The sequence below is a fragment of the Hemitrygon akajei genome, chromosome 13 (assembly GCF_048418815.1).
Source record: "Hemitrygon akajei chromosome 13, sHemAka1.3, whole genome shotgun sequence".
Taxonomy (NCBI): domain Eukaryota; kingdom Metazoa; phylum Chordata; class Chondrichthyes; order Myliobatiformes; family Dasyatidae; genus Hemitrygon; species Hemitrygon akajei.
Window position 1 is genome coordinate 5,030,631 of NC_133136.1, and position 24,572 is coordinate 5,055,202.

The 24,572-nt window shown below is 41.6% G+C and overlaps 1 protein-coding gene across 4 annotated transcripts in view; it reads right to left on the reverse strand.

The window, feature by feature from the left end:
• dym (dymeclin) overlaps positions 1-24,572 on the reverse strand; it is a 375,569-nt gene that overhangs the window by 142,013 nt on the left and 208,984 nt on the right. For 2 of the 4 annotated variants that reach the window (XM_073064065.1, XM_073064064.1), the window contains exon 14: positions 17,739-17,903. The exons of the other annotated variants lie outside the window; for them this stretch is intronic. In XM_073064065.1, coding sequence (XP_072920166.1) covers positions 17,739-17,903 — 165 coding nt within the window. The remainder of the gene's footprint in view (positions 1-17,738; positions 17,904-24,572) is intronic. 4 annotated transcript variants of the gene reach the window in all.

The following is a 24,572-nucleotide window of genomic DNA, read 5'->3' on the forward strand; positions in this document are numbered from 1 at the left end:
AATCTACTTTTTCATGACACTAGCTGTGGACCACACTCAATGGTGGACAACACTCCAAGAATAACCTTGTTCTTCTTGAATTGCATGGAATCTTGTATGTATATTTCATCAAGTACGATTTTGGTTTATTGTCTTTTTTTTCTTTAAGCCCATCACCCCTACTGCGGCATAGGCATAGAGAGCAGTTTGCCAAGTCCTCTGTCCTGCCCAGTCTTGCAAGTTGTCCCCACGTGTAGCTGGTGTATCCTTTCTCTTCCAGGGATGAGGTCTTTGGAGCTTCTGTTGGCATTTCTGTAGCTCTGGGTTTTTACAGGATTGGGATGCTAGTCCAATGTCCAACCCTCCTCCTTTCACAGCTGGCTGGGCTTGGGACATCCATGGTGGGGTTTGGTTTATTGTCACACTGATAAAATAGTATCCTCAGCTGGAGCTCAAAGAAAGATTAGCTTTATTTGTCACATGTACATCAGCACATTAAAACAAACAGTTATTTTGCATCAACAACCAACACAGTCTGAGGATGTGCTGGGGGCAGCCCGCAAGAGTCACCATGATTCTGGCACCAAATTAGCATGCCCACAACTCACTAACCCTAACCCGTACATCTTCAGAATATGGAAGAAAACTAGAGAACCTGGAGGAAACCTGCACGGTTACAGGAAGAATGTATAAACTCCTTTCAGACAGTGGCAGAACTGAACCTGGGTCGCTGATGCTGTCATAGCTTATGCTAACTGCTACATTGCTGCCCTAATTACAACTTGGTTGTCATAATCAACAGTGGAATCACTAAAGGATCATTGCACCAGTTGCTTGATAAGCACATCCCACCTATCTTAAGAGATGTTTTCAAAAGTAACTACAGTTCTTTTCTAGAGAGAATAAAATTAACATATACTCAGTGGCCGCTTTATTAAATACACCTGTACACGTACTCGTTAATGTAAATATATAATCAGCCAATCATGTGGCAGCAACTCAATACATAAAAGCATGCAGATGTGATCAAGAGATTCAGTTGTTGTTCAGACCAAATATCAGAATGGGGAAGAAATATGATCTAAGTGATTTTGACCGTGGAATGATTGCTAATGCCAGAAGGGGTGGATTGAGTGTCTCAGAAACCACTGATTTCCATGGGTTTTCACACACAACAGTCCCTAGAGTTTACTAAGAATGGTGCAAAAAAACAAAAATCAGTGAGCAGCATTTCTGTAGGTGAAAACAACTTGCTCATGAGAGATCAGAGGAAATTGGTCAGACTGGTTCAAGCTGACAGGAAGGCAACACTAACTCAAATAACCATGCATAACAACAATGGTTTGTAGAAGTGTATCTCTGAACACACAATATATCGAACCTTGAAGTGGATGGGCCACAGCCGCAGAAGACCACAAACATACACTCAGTAGCCACTTTAACTAATCAAGTGGCCACTGAGTGCACGTCAATGAAATTAAACCTGATTCTGATTCTCTAAAAAAAATGACAAAAGGATGATGTGTTATAGTTATGTAAAGGGCTGACAGGGTTTATCCTGACAATTTGTTTTCACTTGAGCTAAGGACAATCATTAATTAATCTAATCAGGAGAATCTAGAGGAACTCTTACTTACATAGAAAGTGGTTAGCACTCACAATTCTCTATCATAAGAATCATTTCAGGGAGAAAACGAAGATAAATTTTAGCTGTAGTACCTAAATGAGAATGGAATGGAGAGATAATTTTATTTATTTATTTGGTGATCTCTTGTGGCCTATGAGCCACACCGCCCCAAAAATCCCCACATTCTTCATTAATCCTAACCTAATCTCAGGAGAGTTTACAATAACGAATTAACCTACCTGGTACGTCTTTGGACTGTGGGAGGAAACAAGAACACATGGAGAAAACCCATGCATTCTACGAGGAGGACATACAGAGAGCTTGAACTCCAAACTCCAAAACCCCAAGCTGTAATAGCATTGCGCTAACCGCTGTGCTACTGTGGTGATATATGTAATGAATGAAAGAACATGGATTATGTATAGGCAAAGGGGACTTGCTATCATTCAGCATTGCCTTCAGTACAGACATTATCATTTGAAAGGACTGTCCCTGTGCTCTGCAGAAGCGGGACACAATAGGGTAACGGTTAGTGCAGTGCTTTACAGCACAGACTATAAAACCGGAGAACTCAGAGAAAACCCATGTATTCCATGGGGTACAGAGGCACCTTACAGAACAGAATAGCGCCAGAATTGAACTCCAAACTCTGGAACATCCCAAGCTGAAATAATGTCTCCCTGCTACGCTACCATGTCATTATGGCTGACTTATATTGAAGGAGCTGCTAGACAAAGAAGCTTAGGAGAAGAGACAATGGTAAGTGCTTGTTGTTAGATCCAGCCTGGATTTCTGAGTTATAATAACTTAACAAGTCTGAGCTTACCAGGTTTACTACACCACTAGGATTTCTGCATTCAATCAATTCATTTTAAGTTGTAAAAAGATCTCTATGCTGCAAGGAAATTTTCTTTTGAAAAATGTTCATTTTCTCTTGAATTCAATATCCCTAATAAGGAAACAGTTTTTTTGTGTGCTTTTGGTAAATTCTGCAAATTTTCAAATTGCAAACATTTAATTGGTATTAAAGACATGTTTTCACATTTCCATTTTAAATATTCAATTGTACCAAGACGGGATTATAAATGTCATTGATTTTCTTTTCTGCTGTTACTGGGAATCTAGCCAGATCTCTTTTCAAAAATTACCCACAACCAGAGGAAATTTATCTTGTTTTAGGAGTATGATCACAATATATGTAATTAAGTATGATTGGTGACATACCAAAGAAATATGGAAAGACTATTCAAAAGATGTTCTCAATCAAAACAAAGGCTTAGGAAGATCAATGCATTGTCTACAACAGAGTATATAACGGCAGCCACATGAATTACAAGGCTGCATAATTCATTTATGTTATCATATAACAGGATGTTCACTTAACAGTTTTTAAGCCTACCAGTTTCTTTATTTTTATAACTAGTTCCTTAAAGTTGTGATACCCACAGGGTGGTAGTGGGGATAAGTTCCCACTACCTATTAAATGTTCCCAAAGGCATGCGTCTCAAATACCCTCTGACAACCAAGTTCACCTCCAGGCCTTTACAATTGGCTTAACTACTAAGCCCAGCTGAACCATTTCTACTAGCGGAGAAAGGGCAATGGGGGTTACTGACTCCTTAAAACTAGTTGCTTCAGGCAGATGGGGCACATCAGCCGTGGTGGAAGCTCATCTAGAAGGAAAACTCTGATCTCAAACTTCCACTGCCTTGCAGCTATACTGACTCACAGGGAAGGCTTCAGGAGTACAACCTATGTTGAGTGCAATGCTGACTGGGAACTCCTGCAATGCCGCCGGTGCCAAACTGTATTAGTCTCTGCTGTTCCTTTGGATTAATCAGCCATGTGGAGAGTGGGAGCCTGCTACAAGGGCAACAGCTTGCTCCCTATATTGTACTGCCCTGGCCTGGTTATCACTTAACAGATAGGATGCAACATCTATGATCAACCCCGAAAAACGGAGGGTCCCATAACTGAGAACTAACCTGCAAGTTTTACTAATAGTTCACTGTAAAATCAGTTAGAGTGAACATATAACAGTAATAAAAAAGTCAGACGAATGGGATGAGTGGAGTGAAGTCTGGTTTGCCTGCCATATATATTCTTAGTTAATAGCTACAGAGAGGTTCAGGATGCTTTTGGAAACTTTTCCAGTTACCTCTGTACATAATTATCAGATTAGAGCAAACTAAACTGTTTGGAATTGCATGTCTCTTTTCTTCAAATTAATGAACAATCAGGTATGACAGCCTGGGTCTGTACACCAGAAATATACTCAGTATTTGTGCCATTTGTATTTTAGTGATTCAAAAGAAAGAAGGGTTAGTTTTATTAGACATACATACATCAAGACATAAAATGAAATGCATTGTTTGCGTCAAATCAAATCAGTGAGGGTTGTGCTGAACAGCTAAGTGTCTCCACGCTTCCAGCACCAAAACAGCATGCCCACAAATTATTAACCCTAACCCGTATGCAAAAGTCATAGACACGAACGTCTTACCTAGGCTGCCTCCGACTTTTGCACTGTACTGTAATAATTTTGTGTATCACACTGTACTGCTGCCACAAAAGAAAACAAATTTCATGACGTATGTGAGTGATGATAAACCTGATTCTGATATGGGTCTCTATTGTGGACTGAGAGAGGGAAGGGGACAGGGAGAGGGGAATTATGGTTGGGAATGGGGAAAAGGAGGGGGGGAGCAGGAAGCACCAGAGAGACATTCTGTAATGATGAATAAACCAATTGCTTGAAATCAAATAACCTTGCCTGGTGTCTCAGGGCTGGGTGTGTCTGCACCCATACCATCCCCTTATCATCACTTCTTCTCTGTCAACTATCCTACACCCCTCCCACTGCGCTCCACCCTTATCAATCCCAACATCCCTTGCTCCTGCCAGAATTACAAACTCGTTCTCTGCTCCACGTTAACAAATACAATACAGTGCAAAAGTCTTAGGCATCAAAGCTATACATATGTACCCAAGACTTTTGCACAGTACTGTATGGTCTTTGGAATGTGGTAGGAAACCAGAGCATCCAGAGAAAACACGTGGTTACAGGAAGAACGCACAAACTCTAGTGGTGGGAATTGAACCTTGATCGGTGATAGCATGTAATAGCATGACGCTAACCACAACACTATCTGAGAAAATATTAAAAAGTTGGCTAAATAGCAAATGGCACCAAATTAGTATGGTTTTGAACTAGTGTTGCAAATTCTAAATGATCATTGATATTTGAGAACACCAAGCCACTTAATGCTTCAAAAGAGGCACAGCAAACCACACTGATCACTATGAAGCTTCAGTTCAAAGTACATTTATTATTAAAGTACATACAACCCTGAGATTCATCCTCTTGCAGGCATTCACAATAAATGCAAGAAACACAATGGAACCAATCAAAGACTGCACCCAACAGGATGGACAAACAATCAATGTACAAAAGACAATAAACTATGCAAAAACAAAACAAAAGAAAAAAAGAAATAATGACAATAACAAATAAATAGGCAATAAATATCAAGAACATGAGATGAAGAGTCCTTGAAAGTGAGTCTATAAGTTGTGGCAACAGTTCAGTGGTGGTGTGAGGGTAGTTGAGTGAAGTTATCCCCTCTGGTTCAAGAGCTTGATGGTTGAGCGCTAATAACTGTTCTTGAACCTTGTGGTGTGAGTCCTGAGGCTCCTGTACTTCCTTCTCAATGGCAGCAGTGAGAAGAAAGCATGATCTGGGCAGTGGGGATCCTTGATGATGAATGCTACTTTCCTGCAACAGTGCTGCATGTAGATGGTGAGGAGGACTTTACCCATAATGGGTGTATCCACTACTCTTCGTAGGCTTTTCCAATCAAGGATATTGGTGTTTCCGTACCAAGTTGTGGTGCAATCAGTCATTATACAGTACTCTTCACAGCACATCTATAGAAGTTTGTCAAAGTTTTAGGTAACATGCCAAATCTTCATAAACTTGGAAGAAAATAAAGGCACTGCCTTGCTTTCTTCATAATAGATCTTACATGCTGGTCCCAGGACAGATCTTCTGAAATGATAAACCAACGAATTTAAAGTTGCAGACTCTCTTCCACCTCTGATCCCCCAATGAGGACTGGATCATGAACCTCTGGTTTCCTCCTTCTGAAGTCAACAGTCAGTTCCTTGGTCATGCTGACATTGGTTGTTGTTGTGACAGCCAGCAATGAGAAAATGAGGTAGATGTAAAAAAGGATAAAGAATCTCAGCCCAATCAATCAAGACAATCTCGTATGACCAGTACTCTTTGTTCTATGATCACCACTTGCCTCCATTCTCTAGACCACCAGCCCAATTGTACTTAGTTGGGTAAGAGTCCTTGATAACAATTAAAGTATCTTAGCTTTAATTTCAACAAGGAACTAACTGTATTTTGAACAACAGCTTGAAGAAAAGAAAGGAATACAATTATTTTTATTACAATACTGTGTTAAAACCGAGAAAATAATTTGCAGACATCTGAAAAAACTCTGATTATAGAATGCAAGGCTTTTTTTTCTGGCAACAAAACATCCTATATGAAGAAACCAAATAAAAAATCCACCATTCAGTTAAAGGATAGGTATTAGATATTTCTCATCTAGACACTTTGTTTTTCTCACTTCCCTCCTTCAACCCCAATTTCCTGTCTGTGGTAAGAAACGTATGTAATAATAACAAGTTTATAGAACACTTTTCAGACAGGCAATGTAGTTCAAAGTGCTTTACAATTAAATAAAAGTAGAAACATGAAAATAAAATAGGAAAATAAAACTAAACATGAAACTAAAAAATAAAATCATTATCATTAAAAGCAAGGTTAAATAAATAGGTTTTGAGCTGGTATTTAAAAGTGTCAACTGAGTCTGTATGCCTTATAGTTTTAGGTATTGAATTCCACAGTTTAGGAACATAGTTCAAAAAAGCTGACCTGACAATTAACTTTTGAGGGAAATTGTTTAAATTTAGGAGACCAGCAAAAGAAGACCTGTAAGCTCAAGCAGGCTTATAAAATGAAAGTGTTCCTGTGATATACTCCAGTCCCAGACCATTAAGAGCTTTAAAAACAAGTAGAGAACTTTCAAGTCAATTCTAAAAGATACAGGAAGCCAATGCAGAGTAACTAGGTCAGGACTGATATGTTCCCTCATCCTGGTTTTGGTTAAAAGTCCAGCAGGAGCATTTTGAATGAGTTGACGTTTATCAATAGATTACTCCAGAAGGCCAGTAAAAGTGCATTGCAGTAATCTAGTCTATTTGCTTATAAAGGCACGAAATAGTTTTCAGCATTTTACCATGACAGAAATAGATGTAGATGAACAAGAAAGGTCTCAGCCTGAAACATTGACTGTTTATTCATTTGCATGGATGCTGCTGACCTGCTGAGTTCCTCCAGCATTTTGTGTGTGTTACTCTGTCCATAGACACCGTCTGACCTGCTGAGTTCCTCCAGCACTTTGTGTGTGTTACTCTGTCCATAGACACTGTCTGACCTGCTGAGTTCCTCCTGCATTTTGTGTGTGTTGTTATAGATTTTCAGCATCTGCAGAATCCTTTGTGTTTATGTAGGTGAGAAAAACTGTACTTAGTACTATACACAAGTTATGGAAAGCAAGCAGACCACAGGAAGACTAAACCACATTTTACCTCAAATATATCCTACTTGTTTCTATTCACCCAAAACTTTTAAAAAGTGACAATAATTTAAAAAAGAAAAGTAAAGTATCTGATATACTACTTGGACAAAATAATTTACTGGTAAAGAATAATAAATATGTAAACTACTAAAAGAGTGAAAATGCATAATACAGGTAACCACACACAACATTTCCTCCACAATCTCCAACAGTATAAGTGTGCCACAACGTCTCCTCTACAACAGCGATCCCCAACCACCGGTACTGGGCCACAAGGCATGTGCTACCGGGCCACGAGGAAATGATATGATTTGGTGATATGAAGCAATATTAGTCAGCTGCACCTTTCCTCATTCCCTGCCACGCCCACCGTTGAACTTGAACGCACGTGAGGTCATCAGTCGTCTAAATGCAGTCATACCCTCGTGCCAGGGATCACTGATTGGCCTTGGGTAACCGGCTGCCTCGCGCAGCCAGCGAGAAGTACCGTTGCTACCGACCTACAGTGCGGACAGATGGGCTCCGCCTCTAAACCTGTTTAGCACACTGAATGTTTGTGGGGAACCTGGCGCTAAAGTATTCACAGACGACCTAATTCAGGCTCAGGGTTTTGTAAGTAGCAGAGCAGCTACCTCGCTGCGATCTACTGAAAGTCATCCCTTGAGCCAAACTTTTGTCGACCGATAGATCCTACCTACCTACAAGGGGGGCGGTCACGCACCCTGTCGCACTCCTTGCTCGGTCGGTTGCTCTCTCCGGACTGCGACTGCTGCGGCCCCGATACGGGGACCTCCGGCCCCTACCTTGTCCTCTCACTGGTGTGTTGCAATGATTTTATATGTTCATATGAGGAAAATATGTGCTGTGTGTTTAATAGCCAAACGTTACTTAAAATGTTATGATGCTATTGATTTATAAGTGAGTTATAATTGACTTATCACTATATTCATGTGAGGAAAATATGCGCTGTGTGTTTAATATTAAATTTGTCAGAATAACCCTTTTAGAAACGAAATTGAGTGTATTATCCACTTCTAAGTGACTTATGGTTGACTTATCACCTATATTCTGGTCGTGATTAACACCCCCACCAGCCCCCCCCCGTCGACCGGTCAGCAAGAATATTGTCAATATTAAACCAGTCCACGGTGCAAAAAAGATTGGTGACCCCTGCTCTACAATATCCCCTTCACACCCACTATCAGCACACGTGCACCACAACATCTCTTCCACATCTCCTTTACAATATCTCCACAATTCCATCAGCACAGGTGCACCACAACATCTCCTCCACAATCTCCATCAGCACAGGTGCACCACAACATCTCCTCCACATCTCCTCTACAACATCTCCACAATTCCATCAGCACGGGTGAACCACAACATCTCCTCCACAATCTCCATCAGCACAGGTGCACCACAACATCTCCTCCACATCTCCTCTACAACATCTCCTCCACAATTCCATCAGTACAGATGCACCACAACATCTCCTCCACAACTCCTCTACAACATCTCCTCCACAATTCCATCAGCACGGGTGAACCACAACATCTCCTCCACAATCTCCATCAGCACAGGTGCACCACAACATCTCCTCCACATCTCCTCTACAACATCTCCTCCACAATTCCATCAGCACAGGTGCACCACAACATCTCCTCCACAATCTCCATCAGCATGGGTGAACCACAACATCTCTTCCACATCTCCTCTACAACATCTCCTCCACAATTCCATCAGCACAGGTGCACCACAACATCTCCTCCACAATCTCCATCAGCACAGGTGCACCACAACATCTCTTCCACATCTCCTCTACAACATCTCCTCCACAATTCCATCAGCACAGGTGCACCACAACATCTCCTCCACATTTCCTCCACAATCTCCATCAGCATGGGTGAACCACAATATCTCTTCCACATCTCCTCTACAACATCTCCTCCACAATTCCATTAGTACGGGTGAACCACAACATCTCCTCCACAATTCCATCAGCACGGGTGAACCACAACATCTCCTCCACAATTCCTCTACAACATTTCCTCCACAATCCCCAACAGCACAAGTGCACCATAACATCTCTTCTACACAGCTCTGCAGTCTCACCATCAGCACAGGTGTGCCACAAATCTGCTCTCTCTTCATATCTATGCTTGGCTAAGTATGGCTCCAATGGCATATTTTCATTTGTTGGCGACACCACATTGTTGTTGTGTTAAGAGACAGAGATAGAGTGAACAATCAAGAGACTTTTTTCCCAAGAGACATGATTGTAAGGGGGTAGGGGAATCTACACATCCTGCTGCCTTAGTAAAGCAGACAACATAACCAAAGACCACATGCACCAATGACTTTCTCTCTTCTTCCATCTCCATCAGAATTAAGATACAAAAGCCTGAAAGTTCTAGTTCTAGTTCATGGGCAGCTTCTATCCCACTGTTTTAATACTATTGAATCCTTCCCTAGTACAATAAAATAGACTTTTGACCTCACAATCTATCTCATTATGGCATTGCACTTATTGTCTACCTGGATTTTTTTTTATGATTGTAGCACTTTATTCTGCATTAAGATTGTAACACTTGGTTTATTATTATCGCATGTACCAGGAAAAAGTTTGCTTGCATCATTTTCCTTTGAACGACCTCAATATACTGTTGTAATGAAATGATCTGTATGGATGACATGCAAAACAGTACTTCCATCTAAACACCACAGCCTACCTCAGTATTGTTGCAGACCACATACATCCATCCCATTCCAGCCACAGCCTACTCATCTCCTTAAGGCTACTTCCAGCAGGATAATGTGCCATGTCACAAAGCACACAGCATCTCAAACTGGTTCCATGTACATGCTAGAGTTCAGTGTACTCCAGTAAGAACATACGAATACAAGAAATTGGAGCAGGAGTAAGCCATCTGGCCCGTCGAGCCTGCTCCGCCAATCAGTAAGATTATGGCTGATCTGGCCATGGACTCATCTCCAACTACCTGCCTTTTCCCCAAAACCCTTAATTCCCCTACTATGCAAAAACCTACACAACCTTGTCTTAAATATATTTATTGAGGTAGCTTCCACTGCTTCATTGGCAGAGAATTCCACAGATTCACCAGTCTCTGGGAAAAGCAGTTCCTCCACACCTCCGTCTTAAATCTCCTCCTTTGAATCTTGAGGTTATGTCCCCTAATTCTAGTCTCACCTACTCACCTACCAGTGGAAACAACTTTCCTGCCTCTATGTTATCTATCCCTTTCATAATTCTATATGTTTTTATAAAATCTCCTCTCATTCTTCTGAATTCCAGTGAGTACAGTCCCAGGCGACTTAAATCTCTCCTCATAGTCTAAACCCCTCATCTCTGGAATCAACATGGTGAACCTCCTCTGCACTGCCTCCAAAGCCAGTATATCCCTCCTCAAGTAAGACCAGAACTGCACGCAATACTCCAGGTGTGGCCTCACCAGTACCCTGTACAGTTGCAGCATAACCTCTCTGCTCTTAAATTCAATTCCTCTAGCAATGAAGGCCAACATTCCATTTGCTTTCTTGATAGCCTGCTGCACCTGCAAACCAACCTTTTGAGATTCATGCACAATCACCTCAAGTCCCTCTGCACAGCAGCATGGTGCAGCTTTTTTACCATTTAATTAATAGTCTGAGCTTTCATTTTTTCTTCCAAAGTGGATGACTTCACATTTACCAACATTGTACTCCATCTGCCAGACCCTTGCCCACCTCCAAAGTCACCAGATTTCAGTTCAATAGAGCACTTTTAGGATGTGGTGGAACAGGAGATTAGCAGCATGAATCTGCAGCCGAAAAATCTACAACTACATGATGCTATCATGTCAACATGGGCCAGAATCTCTAAGGAATGTTTCCAGCATCTTGTTAAATACATACCTTGAAGAATTCAGGCTGTTCTGGGGCTAAAGAGGGGTCCTATCCAGTACTAGAAAGGCGTACTAATAAAGTAGCCACAGAGTGCATGTGACAATAATGAACCAATTTACCCAATGTACCACAAACCATCTCCCCCACTGGAACTCTGAGTTGGTTCATCACTCTCCCTGCCTAGTGCTATGAACCAGGCTATCACTCTCACAAATAAGTAAAACATATCTTCTTTATATTTCAACAAATACCAATGATTTATATGACTCATTATTTATTTATATAATGAACTATTCATTCTTGAGTTAAAGCCCTAAAGACAAGTTAATATGTTGCTTGTTTTCTTTTGTACTTTTTCTTGCATTTATTAGCTGCTCTGGGGTAAAACTGCACTTCTAAGAAAAAGAATGTACTCATTAAATATTGCGCTTTTTAGTATTGTATTGAAATGCTATAATGATATTGTTTTGTGCTACTTATTTTAACTATTTAAGATATATATATATATATGATTACTGCAATTCAGCTTTATTTCTATATTTACCATGTATTGCATTGTACTGCTGCCACAAAGTTAACAAATTTCATGACGTATGCCAGTGACATTAAACCTGATTCTGCATTTTCCTCAAGTAGCACTGTTGTTGTCATGTTATATTTTATTGGGTACATTAAGTATAATTTATGCTAATTTTAAGTTTTCATAATCTGTATTTTGTCCTGATGGTAATAAGCTGTGCTGCTTCCGCAATAAGCTAATTTTCATGGCTTTGATGACCTTTGCATTATCAATAGCGACAGGAGAAGTACCAGAGGTTTGGAGGGTTGCAAATGTGATTCCCTTGTTCAAGAAAGGGAGTAGAAATAACCCAAGAAATTATAGACCAGTGAGTCTTACATGAGTAGTGAGCAAGTTATTGGAGAAGATCCTGAGAGGCAGGATTAATGAGCGTTTAGAGAGACATAATCTGTTTAGGGATAGTCAGCATGGCTTTGTCGAGGGCAGGTCGTGCCTTATCAGCCTGATAGAATTCTTTGAGGATGTAACAAAACTTATTGATGACGGTAGAGCAGCGGATGTAGGATATATTGATTTCAGTAAGGCAGTTGATAAGGTTCCCTATGCAAGGCTTATTCAGAAAGTAAGGAGGCGTGGAATCCAAGGAGACCTTGCTTTGTGGATCCAGAATTGACTTGCCCACAGAAGGCAAAGGATGGTTGTTGATGGTTTGTATTCTGCATGGAGGACGGTGACCAATGGTGTTCTGCAGGGATCTGTTCTGGGACCCCTCCTCTTTGTGATTTTTATAAATGACCTGGGTGAGGAAGTAGAACGATGCATTAGTAAGTTTAGTGATGACATAAAGTTTGGGTGTGGTATGAATAATGTGGATGGTTGTCAGAGGTTACAGGGGGACATTGATAAAATGCAGAATTAGGCTGAGAAGTGGCAGATGGAGTTCAACCCAGATAAGTGTGAAGTGGTTGATTTTGCTAGGTCAAATTTGAAGACAGAATATAATATTAATGGTAAGACTCTTAGCAGTGTGGATGATCTTGGGGTGATGTCCATAGGACAGTCAAGGCTGCTGTGCAGGTTGACAGCATTGTTCAGAAGATGTATGGCCTTCATTAACCATGGGACTGAGTTCAAGAGCAATGAGGCAATGTCACAGCTACATAAGACCTTAGTTAGACTCCATTTGGAGTACTGTGTTCAATTCATATCACCTCATTACAGAAAGGATGAGGATACTATGAAGAGAGTGCAGAAGAGATTTACAAGGATTTTGCCTGGATTGGAGAGAGTGCCTTATGAGAATAGGTTGAGTGAACTTGGCCTTTCCTTCTTGGAGTGACGGAGGATAAGAGGTGACCTGATTGAGGTGTAAAGATGCTGATCTTTTGGATAGTCAGAGGCTTTTTCCCAGGGCTGAAATGGCTAACACAAGAGGTGTTTTAAGGTGATTGGAAGTAGATTGAGGAGGTATGTCAGAGGTAAGTTTTTCACACAGAGAGTGGTGGGTGCGTGAAATGCATTGTCAGCGAAGATGGTAGAGGCGGATGCAATAGGGTTTTTTAAGAGACTCCTAGATAGGTACGTGGAGCTTGGAAAAGTAGAGAGCTATGTGGTAGGGAAATTCTAGGCAGTTTCTAGAGTAAGTTACATGGTCAGCACAACATTGTGGGCCGAAGGGCCTGTAATTTCTATATTCTACATTTACATTCTATAATTTCCTGGGTATCTACCCACTCCTCCAAGAATTGTCACCTTGTCGTGGTGGAGAGGTTTGTGAGGTCCTGAGATCCTGAGAGCAAGGCTGTCCGGAACTTGGCCACCTGGCACTTAGCGCCTGGAAGAGTCACCTATGGTTAAGGAGGAGGATCGAGACAAAGAGCAGTCGAACCAAGACATCTACAGTGGAGCTGACAAAAGATGATGACAGGTCACAACAGCAGTCAAGATGGAGGAAAGTTGCAGCAGTGAAGAATCCCTGGTCATCTTGCATTCCTTACCACTGGACCCGAACCCCAATCTGTTAGTGGTGGCTGAATCAAGATCGGGTTTACTATCACTGGTAATTGTCGTTAAATTTGCTGTTTTGTGGCAGCAATACATTGCAATACATAATAATAATAACTATAAATTACAATTAGAGAGGAAAACAAAATACTGAGGTAGTGTTCTTGGGTTCATTGTCCATTCAGAAATCTGATGATGAAAGGGAAGAAGCTGCTCCTGAAATGCTGTGTCTTCAGGCTCCTGTACCTCATTCTTGATGGTAGCTAGAGAAGACAGCATGTATGTCCTGGGTGACATGCTTCCCCACGTTAAACAAAGTCACTCACAGGCCTTCTCCATTAAAGGAATAAACTCTCAGAAAAACATCGTATTCGACTCGAGTAATTGCACTAATACTACTATGTATAATTGTTGCATTAAACTTGAATTTGGCTCCAAAGGTAGTCATAGCCGAAGGGGTGGTAGTGGGGATGAGCTCCCACTGCTAAACAAATGCCCTTCATGGCGTGCGTCTCAAACAGCCTCAGACAACCAAGTCCAACTCCTGGCCTTCACGTGTGGCACAGTTCTTATGCCTGGCGGAGCTGTTCTCACTGACAGGAGAAGGGGCAAAGGCGGGCCACTGGCGCCTTAAAACCAGTTGCTCCGGGTAGATGGGCTCGTTAACCACGGATGGTAGCTCATCTAGGAGAGGGAAAACTCCAATTTCAAACCTCCGCAGCCTTGCGGCTATACCCACACACAGGAATGGCTTTGGGAGTAAACCCCGAGGAAAAATCCAGAGTCGGAGTCCCGAAGGCGGCTGACTGCTGAACAGAGCATCGGCACGGCAACTCCTGCCATGCTGCTGGCACCAAACAGTATCGACTTCCATCATCAGCATGGAGAGGGGTTTCCCACTGCATGGGCAACAGATGGATCTCCATATCAACTCTGCTCCGGCTTGTGCCCTGGAGAGGCCACTCTCCAGTGACTACCAGAGGCGCAGTACCCATGATCGACAACAACTGACGGAGACCACAGAAATTTGAATTTAATGTTTGTGGACCATCAATGATTTATGACACTGGACTCTGCTTCCTCAACACTACTTGCCCCTGCACCTACCTTCATTATCATCCATAAACCTGGTCACCAAGCCATCAATTCTATCACCCAAAATCATTGACATATAATGTGAAAAGATGCAGTCCCAATACCGACCCTGAAGAACACCACAAGTCACCAGCAGCCAACCAGAAGAAGCCCCTTTTACTCCAACTCAGCCTCCTGCTAGTCAGGCAATGCTAGTACCTTTCCTGTAATGCAATGGGATCTTATACTGTTAAGCAGCCTCATGTGCAGCACCCTGTCAAAGACCTTCTGAAAATTCAAGTACACAACAGCCACTGACTCACTTTTGTCTATCCTGCTTGCTACTTCTTCAAACAATTCCAACAGATTTGTTAGGCAAGACTGTCCCGTAAGAAAACAATGCTGACTTACGCCTAATTTATGTGTCTCCAAGTACCCTGAAACCTCATCCATAATAATGAAATCTAATATCTTCCCAACCACTGAAGTTAGGCTAACTGGCCTACAGGCCCTCAACACAGGAGCCCCTCAGGGATGTGTCCTAAGCTCCCTCCTTTACTCTCTGTATACCAATGACTGTGTCCCCAACCACAGCTCTGATCTGCTAATTAAATTTGCTGACGATAGTACATTGATTGGCCTTATCTCAAATAATAACGAGGCAGCCTACCCTGACACAGTGGTGTCAAGCAAACAACCTTTGAGGAACAGAGACAGCCTCACCCATATTGACATCAACGGATGTGGGGTTGAAAGGGTGAACAGCCTTAAGTTCCTCTGTATACACATCACCGAGGATCTCGTGGTCTGTACACACTGACTGTGTGGTGAAAAAAGTACAACTGCTCCTCTTTCACCTCAGACGGTTGAAGAAGTTTGGCATGAGTCCCCAAATTCTAAGGACTTTCTACTGGGCACAATTGAGAACATCCTGACTGGCTGCATCACTGGCTGGTAAGGGAACTGTACTTCCCTCAATCGCACAACTCTGCAGAAAGTGATACGGACAGCCCAGTTCATCTGTAGATGTGAACTCTCCACTATTCAGGACATTTACAAAGACAGGTGTGTAAAAAGGGCCCGAAGGATCATTGGGGGACCGAGTCCCCAAACTGTTCCAGCTGTTACCATCCAGGAAACGGTACCGCAGCATTAAAGCCAGGACCAACAGGCTACCGGACAGCTTGTTCCACTAGGTCATCGGACTCATTAACTCACGCTAATACAATTGTATTTCTATGCTATATTGACTGTTCTGCTGTACACACTACTTATTACGAATGACTGTAAATTGCACATTCAGGCAGAGACGTAACGTAAAGATTTTTATGTGAAGGATGTAAGAAATAAAGTCAATTAATTCATTCAATTTCCATCTCTTCTACTTCCCTCCCTTCTTAAAGAGTAGAATTTTCCAATCCTCTGGAACCACTCCAGAAGTGAATTTTGCAAGATCATTACTAATGCCTCTTTCGTTACCCGCTTGCACAACCCTGGGGTGTAGTCCATCTGGCCCAGGTGACTTATCTACCTTCAGATCTTTCCGTTTCCCAAGCATCTTCTTCTTTGTAATAGCAACTTACTTACTTCTGCCCCCTGACACTCTCGAACTTCCAGCATACTGTTAGTGTTACAGTGAAGACAGATGTTTGTTCAGTTCATCTCCCATTTTTTTGTACCCAGAATCATTTTCTAGTGGTCCAAAACTCACCCACCCCTCTCCTTTGCTCTTTATATATCTGAAAAATCTTTTGGTATCCACTTTCATATTATTGGCTAGCTTAACTTCATACTTCACCTATGTTATGGACTTCTAGTCCTAAACAAATGGGGACTGGTGCTGTGATCTTTCTTGCTTGTAATATATGAAAATGATCCAAGAGGACCACAACCATGTCATGGTTTAGAGGCTTGTGTGCCTCAATGACCTGGAGAGCTATGCTGGCTGGAGTCAGGGCTTTATGCTTTGGCTCTTGGTAGGGTCACCATTGCCAAACAGGTCAAAGGGTAGTGGCCAGATTAAGAGTGGTCCACTGGTCCTCCAGATTCAGGGATTCAGCTCAGGGTTAACACCCTGAATGGTCAAACAAAACTGTTATAGAAACAGCAATGAAGAATCTTTCTACCTCTGTTTATGACAGTCCTTGTGTGTCTCCACCCAGGATCTGCCTGGCTGATAGTAATGAAAACTGAAAGGAAGTTACCGACACGATGAAGGAAGCACTGAGCACCAACAGAGATAGAGGACATTCAATGCTGCCTAAACACCAGCAGCATAATGGGCAGGACGTAAGTAAGAAAAGGAGGTAGATGCCTAATTGGTACCTTTGCAGATGTCATGAACATTGGTGGGGGTAGTAAGTAGCAAAGAAGGTTGTCTAAGGATTCGGCGGGACACAGATTAGCTGGAAAGTTGGATGGGGCTGTGGCAGATCAGATTTAATCCAGACCATTGTGGGGTAATGCACTTTGGGAAGTCAAATTCTGCAGAGGTTACCGTATGTGTAATTACGACTACTCGAAACCATGCAGAATTCATGAAAACTGCATGCTTAAGTAGAATAATTCCTAAAACTTGGTTCCAGCATCTGCAGATTTTCTCTTGTCTGACATTTTTGTTGTTCAGTTTCAGTAAAATTATTGCAAGTTTATTGATAATGTTTTAATTTGTTCTGTATTTCATTTAAGTACGTAATTTGTTGTTCAGTTAAATGGTAGTGTGTCTTTTTTATACCTTTTTAACTATTTCCAAGAAACTTTGGCTAATTGAGCAGCCACTTAGTAAGACTAAAATGTACTGTTTCCCCATGTGTCTCAATTAATCAGAATGCACTGTACTTTGTAGGGGTAAATAGAGAAGATTAAAGGGAGAAAGACAGCTTCAACACAGACAATTTCACACTCCAGAGGCATGCACAAGCAGGTGAAGGGAATTGTTGCATGCAACACAGGACATGGAAGAGCAAGTGTTCACAACCTGGAAGCATAGGACTTGAGAACATGCGAGCACGTAAAGTACAGTAAGTCCTCTCCTGTGTCACTGCAAGCTGAAAACCACTTTTGCAATGTGGTGCTGTGGGAGCAGGGGAAATATATTTTGTCGAATGCGTACAGGTATCTCCGCAAGAGGCGGCAAGTATAACTGAAAAACAAAGTTAAGGGAGAAAGGGAGTTAAGGGAAGAATATGATTTCTCTTCATAATAAGGATTTCTGCAATTTAAAAAAAATCTATTTGCTATCACAATAAATGCAGAAAGAAGTGATGCAACTGACTGGTAACAACATTATTACAATATACTTATATTTCAAAATGACAAAAAAAATTAGTGGGAAAATAAGTCTTGAAGAAGAAAACTCTGTTCTTTATCTATTTACACTTAATCACATTTATTAGATAGATTAAAGTAGTTGATATAACAAGGAGCCAGAATACACAACATGACCTCTCAGCATTACAGGACAGATACTGGCAAGTATAGAGGAATGGCTGAGAGGCAGGAACAGCGAATGGGAAAAAAAGGGGCCCTTTCTGGCTGGCTGCCAGTGACTAGAGGTAGTCCTCAGGGGTTAGCATTAGGACCGCTGCTTTTCACATTGTTTGTCAATTATTTAGATAGATAGATAGATACTTTATTCATCCCCATGGGGAAATTCAACTTTTTTCCAATGTCCCATACACTTGTTGTAGCAAAACTAATTACATACAATACTTAACTCAGTAAAAAATATGATATGCATCTAAATCACTATCTCAAAAAGCATTAATAATAGCTTTTAAAAAGTTCTTAAGTCCTGGCGGTAGAATTGTAAAGCCTAATGGCATTGGGGAGTATTGACCTCTTCATCCTGTCTGAGGAGCATTGCATCGATAGTAACCTGTCGCTGAAACTGCTTCTCTGTCTCTGGACGGTGCTATGTAGAGGATGTTCAGAGTTTTCCATAATTGACCGTAGCCCACTACAAAGAAGAGGGCGCTCTCCACAACTGACCTATAGAACATCTTCAGCATCTCACTACAGACATTGAATGACGCCAACCTTCTAAGGAAGTACAGTCGACTCTGTGCCTTCCTGCACAAGGCATCTGTGTTGGCAGTCCAGTCTAGCTTCTCGTCTAACTGTACTCCCAGATACTTGTAGGTCTTAACCTGCTCCACACATTCACACATTTAGATAATGGAATTGATGGCTCTGTGGCAAAGTTTGCAGATGATACAAAAATAGGTGGAGGGGTAGGTAGTGCTGAGGAAGCAATGCAATTGCAGAAGAACTGACAAATTGGAAGAATGGGCAAAAAAAGTGGCAGATGGAACAGTGTTGGGAAATGTATGATAATCCATTTTGGTAAATAGTATGGACTATTATCTAAATAGGGAGAAGGTTCAAACATCAGAGGTGCAGAGGGAATTAGGAATCCCTATGCAAGATTCCCAGAAGGTGAATTTACAGGCTGAGTCTATGGCAAAGAAGCCAAATGAAATGTTGACATCTATTTCAAAGGGGAATACAATATAAAAACAAGGAGATAATGCTGAGCCTTTATAAGACACTAGTCAGGCCTCACTTGGAGTATTGTCAACAGTTTTCGGCCCCATATCTCAGGAAGGATGTGTTGTCATTGGAGAGGCTTTAGAGGGGGTTCACAAGGATAATTTCAAGAACTAAGGGGTTAACATACAAGGAGCATTTGGCAACTCTGGGCCTGTACTCATTGGAATTTAGAAGAGTGTAGGAGGGACTAGATAGGATGGACATGGAGAGGATGTTTCCTCTGTTTGGGATATCCAGAACTAGAGGGCACAGCCCCAGAATTGAGGAGCGAACTTTTAAAACAGAGGTAAAGAGGATTTTTTTTAGCCAGAGAGTAGTGAATCTGTGAAATGCTCAAGAACAGACTGCAGTGGAGGCCAAGACCGTGAGTATACTTAAGACGAAGTTGTTTGTTTCCTGTTCGGTCAGGGCATCAAAAGATATGGCGAGAAGCCAAGTGTATGGGGTTTAAGTGGGATTCAGGATAAGCCATGATGAAATGGTGGAGCAGACTTGATGGTCTGAATGGCCTAATTCTGCTCCTATGTCTTATGGTCTTTTGGCCTGTCACCAGTGGTGTTCTGCAGGGATCTGTTCTGGGACCCCTGCTCTTTGTGATCTTTACAAACGACTTGAATGAAAAAATGGAAGGGTGGGTTAGTAAACTTGCAGCTGATACAAAGGCTGGTGGTGCTGTGGATTGTGTAGAATGTTGTTGTAGGTTGCAACGAGACAGTGACAGGATACAGAGCTGGGATGAAAAGTGACAGATGGAGTTCAACCTCAAAGAGTGTGAAGTAATTCATTTTAGAATATCACATTTGAAGAGAGAGTACAGGATTAATGGCAGGATTCTTAACATGTAGAGGAACAAATGGATCTTAGGGTCCACATCAATAGATTCCCCCAAAGTTGCTGTGCAAGTTGATAGGATTGTTAAGAAGTTTTATGGAGTGTTGGCCTTCATTAGTCAAGGGATTCAGTTCAAGAGCCACAAGGTAATGTTGCTGCTCTATGAAACCCTGGTTAGACCACACTTGGAATATTGTTCTCAGTTCTGGTCATCTCATTATAGGAAGAGCTAGAGAGGGTGCAGAGGAGATTTACCTGATGCTACCTGGATTAGAGAGCATGTCATATGAAAAAAGGTTGAGCAAGCTAGACCTTTTCTCTTTTGAGTGAAGAAGGATAAGTGATGACTTAATAGACAATAAGATGCATGGATCGAGTGGACAGTCAGTACCTTTTTTTCCCAAGGTGGAAATGGCAAATACAAGAGGCACAATTTTAAAGTGATTTTACGAAAGTATAGGAGAGATGACATAGGTAAAAATTTTTACACAGAGAGTGGGGGGGTGCACAGAACATGCTGCCGGAGCAGTACATTAGAGGCATTTAAGAGACTCTTAGACAGCTACATGGATGATAGAAAAATAGAGAACTAAGGGGGAGGGAAGGGTTAGATTGATCTTAGAGTAGGTTAGAAGGTCAGAACAACATTTTGGGTCGAAAAGCCTATATTATGTTGAACTATTCTGTATTCTATGACATATTATTAAATGTATTCCAGAACTCTAAATGTCTAACATGTGCTGGATACCCTGCTTGTTTCAGCTTCAAAGAATTAATAAAATTGTCAAACATAAATCTTCTTTCACAAAACTGTGCTAATTCTGCTTGATCATGTTATAACTTCCCATATGTCCTACTACTATTACTACTTTAGTAATAGGTTAACAGCATTTTCCCATCGACAGATGTCAGACTTTCTATTACTCTCATATTTTGACCAGGGGCATTGCATTTGTCATTTTCCAGCCTGCTGGGACCTTTTGAGAGAATCAAAAAATTGGGCTGTTAAATAAATCTGTTTCAAAATAAAAGGCTGCCCATTTAAAACAGATGATGCTATTTTGTTTCCTCAGGATTATTAGCTACACTTTCTTCCTGTGGCAAATAGGTTGAAGTGTGTCCTGTTGTATGCGGTCTTTTATTGAATCTATTGTGTTTCTCGTATTTACTGTGAATGCCAGAAAGAAAATGAATCTCAGGGTTGTATATGGTGACATAAATGAACTTTGATAATAAATTTACTTCAAACTTTGAAATTTTGAACTTTTAAAAGCAGAACCTTAGAAATATCTTTTTAAAGCAGATATAAATTACTCTTGATAAAAGCTTGGAAAGGTACTATAGATAAACTGCTATTACAGTTAGATTAGTTGTGAAGTTAGCACGTAATGGAGCAGGTTCAGGAGGCCAAGTAGCCTGATCACGCTTCCAATCTGTATCGTCATGTTTGAAAGCTAGGAAATTTTAGAAGATCACAATCAAAGTGTCAACCACTGGGCCAAAGGGCCTGATGTTGAGCCATGGTGCTCAATGTTTGATGTTTCTATAATTGCTATGGTTACTTGCTATATCACACTGAAGTTGTATGCAGATTCTGAGGGCAAGTCAGCCTATAGACCATAAGATCATAAGACATAGGAGCAAAGTTAGGCTATTCAGCCTATTGAATCCGCTCCGCCATTCCAAAGTGGCTGATTTACTATCCATCTCAACTCCACTCTCCTGCCTTCTCCCCATAACTTTTGACATCCTGACTAATCAAGAACCTATCAACCTCTGCTTTAAAAATACCCAACAACTTGGCCTCCACAGCTGTCTCAGTCCCAGTCTGCCTAGTAGCGTTGATCTTCAGATTGTGACTACTAGTTTCTTGCTTTCTTACGACCTCCAATTCCATATTGTTATTGAGATGATTTCAATGTCTTCTAATGTGAAAGCACTAACTCGACCTTGCCATGCTGACCATCCGTGCTTCATAGCCAGCCACTTCTCTCCTCAACTGTTCCAGTAAGTGACAACAGTGCCACTTGCCTACAAAGTGGGATTTGCCCAGATTTGCCCTGTCCACAAAAAGGATGAGAAACGTCAAAGCTGAATAATAATTAGATTACCTTAATTAACAACCACAGATTGAAAGAATTGTCTACGCCATTAACCAGCAAAATATACCAAGTGTTAACAAACACAAGAAAATCTGCAGAAAAATGCTGGAGAAACTCAGCAGGTCAGGTAGCATTTATGGAAAATAGTATATAGTCGACATTTCGGGCTGAGCCCCTTCATCAGATCTGTAGAGGCACGTGTGGCACTTGTCCCGCTGTAGGTTGCCAAGTGCCACGCCTGTCCCTACACCTCCGCCTTCACTATCACTCAGGGGCCCAAACAGTCCTTCCAGGTAAAGTGGTATTTCACATGTGAGTTGGGGTCATCAATTGCATCTGGTGTTCCCAGTATAGCCTCCTGTATATTGGCAAGACCCGACATAGATTGGGAGATCGCTTCATTGAGCACCTGCACTCTGTCTACCACAAAATACAGGATTTCCCAGTGGCCACCAATTCCCATTCCCATTCCAACATGTCAGCCCATGGCCTCCTCTACTGCCATGATGAGTCCACATTCAATTTGGAGGAGCAACAACCTTATATTCCACCTGGGTAGCCTCCAACCCGATGGCATGAACATCAATGATTCAAGGTTTTGAACTTCCGGTAATTGCCCCTCCCACTTCATTATTCCCCAATCCTGTTTCCCTCTCACACCTTCTCTTCTTACGTGCCTCACTTCCCTCTGGTGCTCCACCTCTTTCTCTTTCTTCCATGGTCTTCTGTCCTCTCCTATCAGATTCCCTTTTCTCCAGCCCTTTATCTCTTTCACTAATCTATTTCCCAGCTCTTTACTTCACCCCTCCCACTCTCCCAGTTTCACCTATCACCTGCCACCCTGTACTTCTTCCTCCCCTCCTTCCACCTTCTTATTCTGACCACCCCCTTCCTTACCAGTCATGGGGAAGGGTCTGAGTCTGAAATGTCGACTGTTTACTCTTTTCCATTGTTGCTGCCTAGCCTGCTGAGTTCCTCCAGTATTTTATGTGTGACACCAAGTATTAAACTGTTTACTTACTAATGCTTGGTTCTGCATCATTTTAGAAAAGCGCCTTGGTGTACTACAGTACAGAAACAGACCCTTCACCCTATCTAGTCCATGCTGAACTATTACTCTGCCTGGTCCCACCAACCTGCACCAAGACCACAGCTCTCTGTATCCCTCCCTTTAAGCTTCTCTTAAAGGCTGCAATCAAACCCACATTCACCAGTTCTGCTAACAACTCATTCCACTCTCTCACCACCGTCTGAGTGAAGAATTTTCCCCATTTTCCCTTAAACATTTCACCTTTCAACCTTAACCCATGACCTCTAGTTGTAGTCTCATCCAACCTCCATGCAAAAAGCCTGCCTGTATTTATCCTCATAATTTTGTACACCTCTGTCAAATCTCCCCTCATTCTCCTATGTTCTAGGAAATAAAGTTCTAGCCTATTCAACCTTACCCTGTATCTCAGGTCCTTGTAAATTTTCTCTGCAATCTGTCAATCTTATTGACAGCTTTCCTGCAGGTAGATGACCAAAACTGAACATAGTCCTCACCAACGGCTTATACAATTTCAAAATAACATCCCAATTCCTGAACTCAATACTCTGATTTATGAAGGCAGATAATAATTCACACCCAAGTATGAACACAACACTCACTACCACAGGCTTTTCTTTTTCTTTCTTTTTAAGGTAATCAAGTCAATATATCATTATGTATAATGAAGAATTAATTAACAAATAACTGATTAACAAAGCTAAGCAATATATCAATAATAAGAAAAAATAAAGTATTAAGAATTTTTTTTATAGAAAGAAAGAAAAAAAGAACCTCTACTAACTAAAAAAACCAGGAAAAAACCCATTGGGAGCACAACGCCAGAGCTATACCACAGGCTACGTCAGACAAAGAGTGACAGCAGAGGATTGCAAATTCAGCCAGCTCCATCATAGGCACTAGCCTCCCCACCATGGAGGACACCTTCAAAAGGTGATGCCTCAAAAAGGCAGCATCCATCATTAAGAGACTCCATCACCCAGCACATACCCTCTTCTTATAATTAACATCAGAGAGAAGGTACAGGAGCTTGAAGACCCGCACTCAAAGTTTTCTCAACAGCTTTCTCCCCTCTGCCACCCCCATTATCAATCCCTCCCTATTTTTACTACTGGTCAGTTCAACCATGGATGTTGCATCCTAGCTCTCTACGTTGAAGTTGACTCACAAGCCAGTATGATTTGGAGAATGAGCTGTTGCCCATGCAGCTCAAAGGAACGGCAGAGACCGATACAGTCTGTCACCAGCAGCATCACAAGTGTTATCAGACAGCATTGAA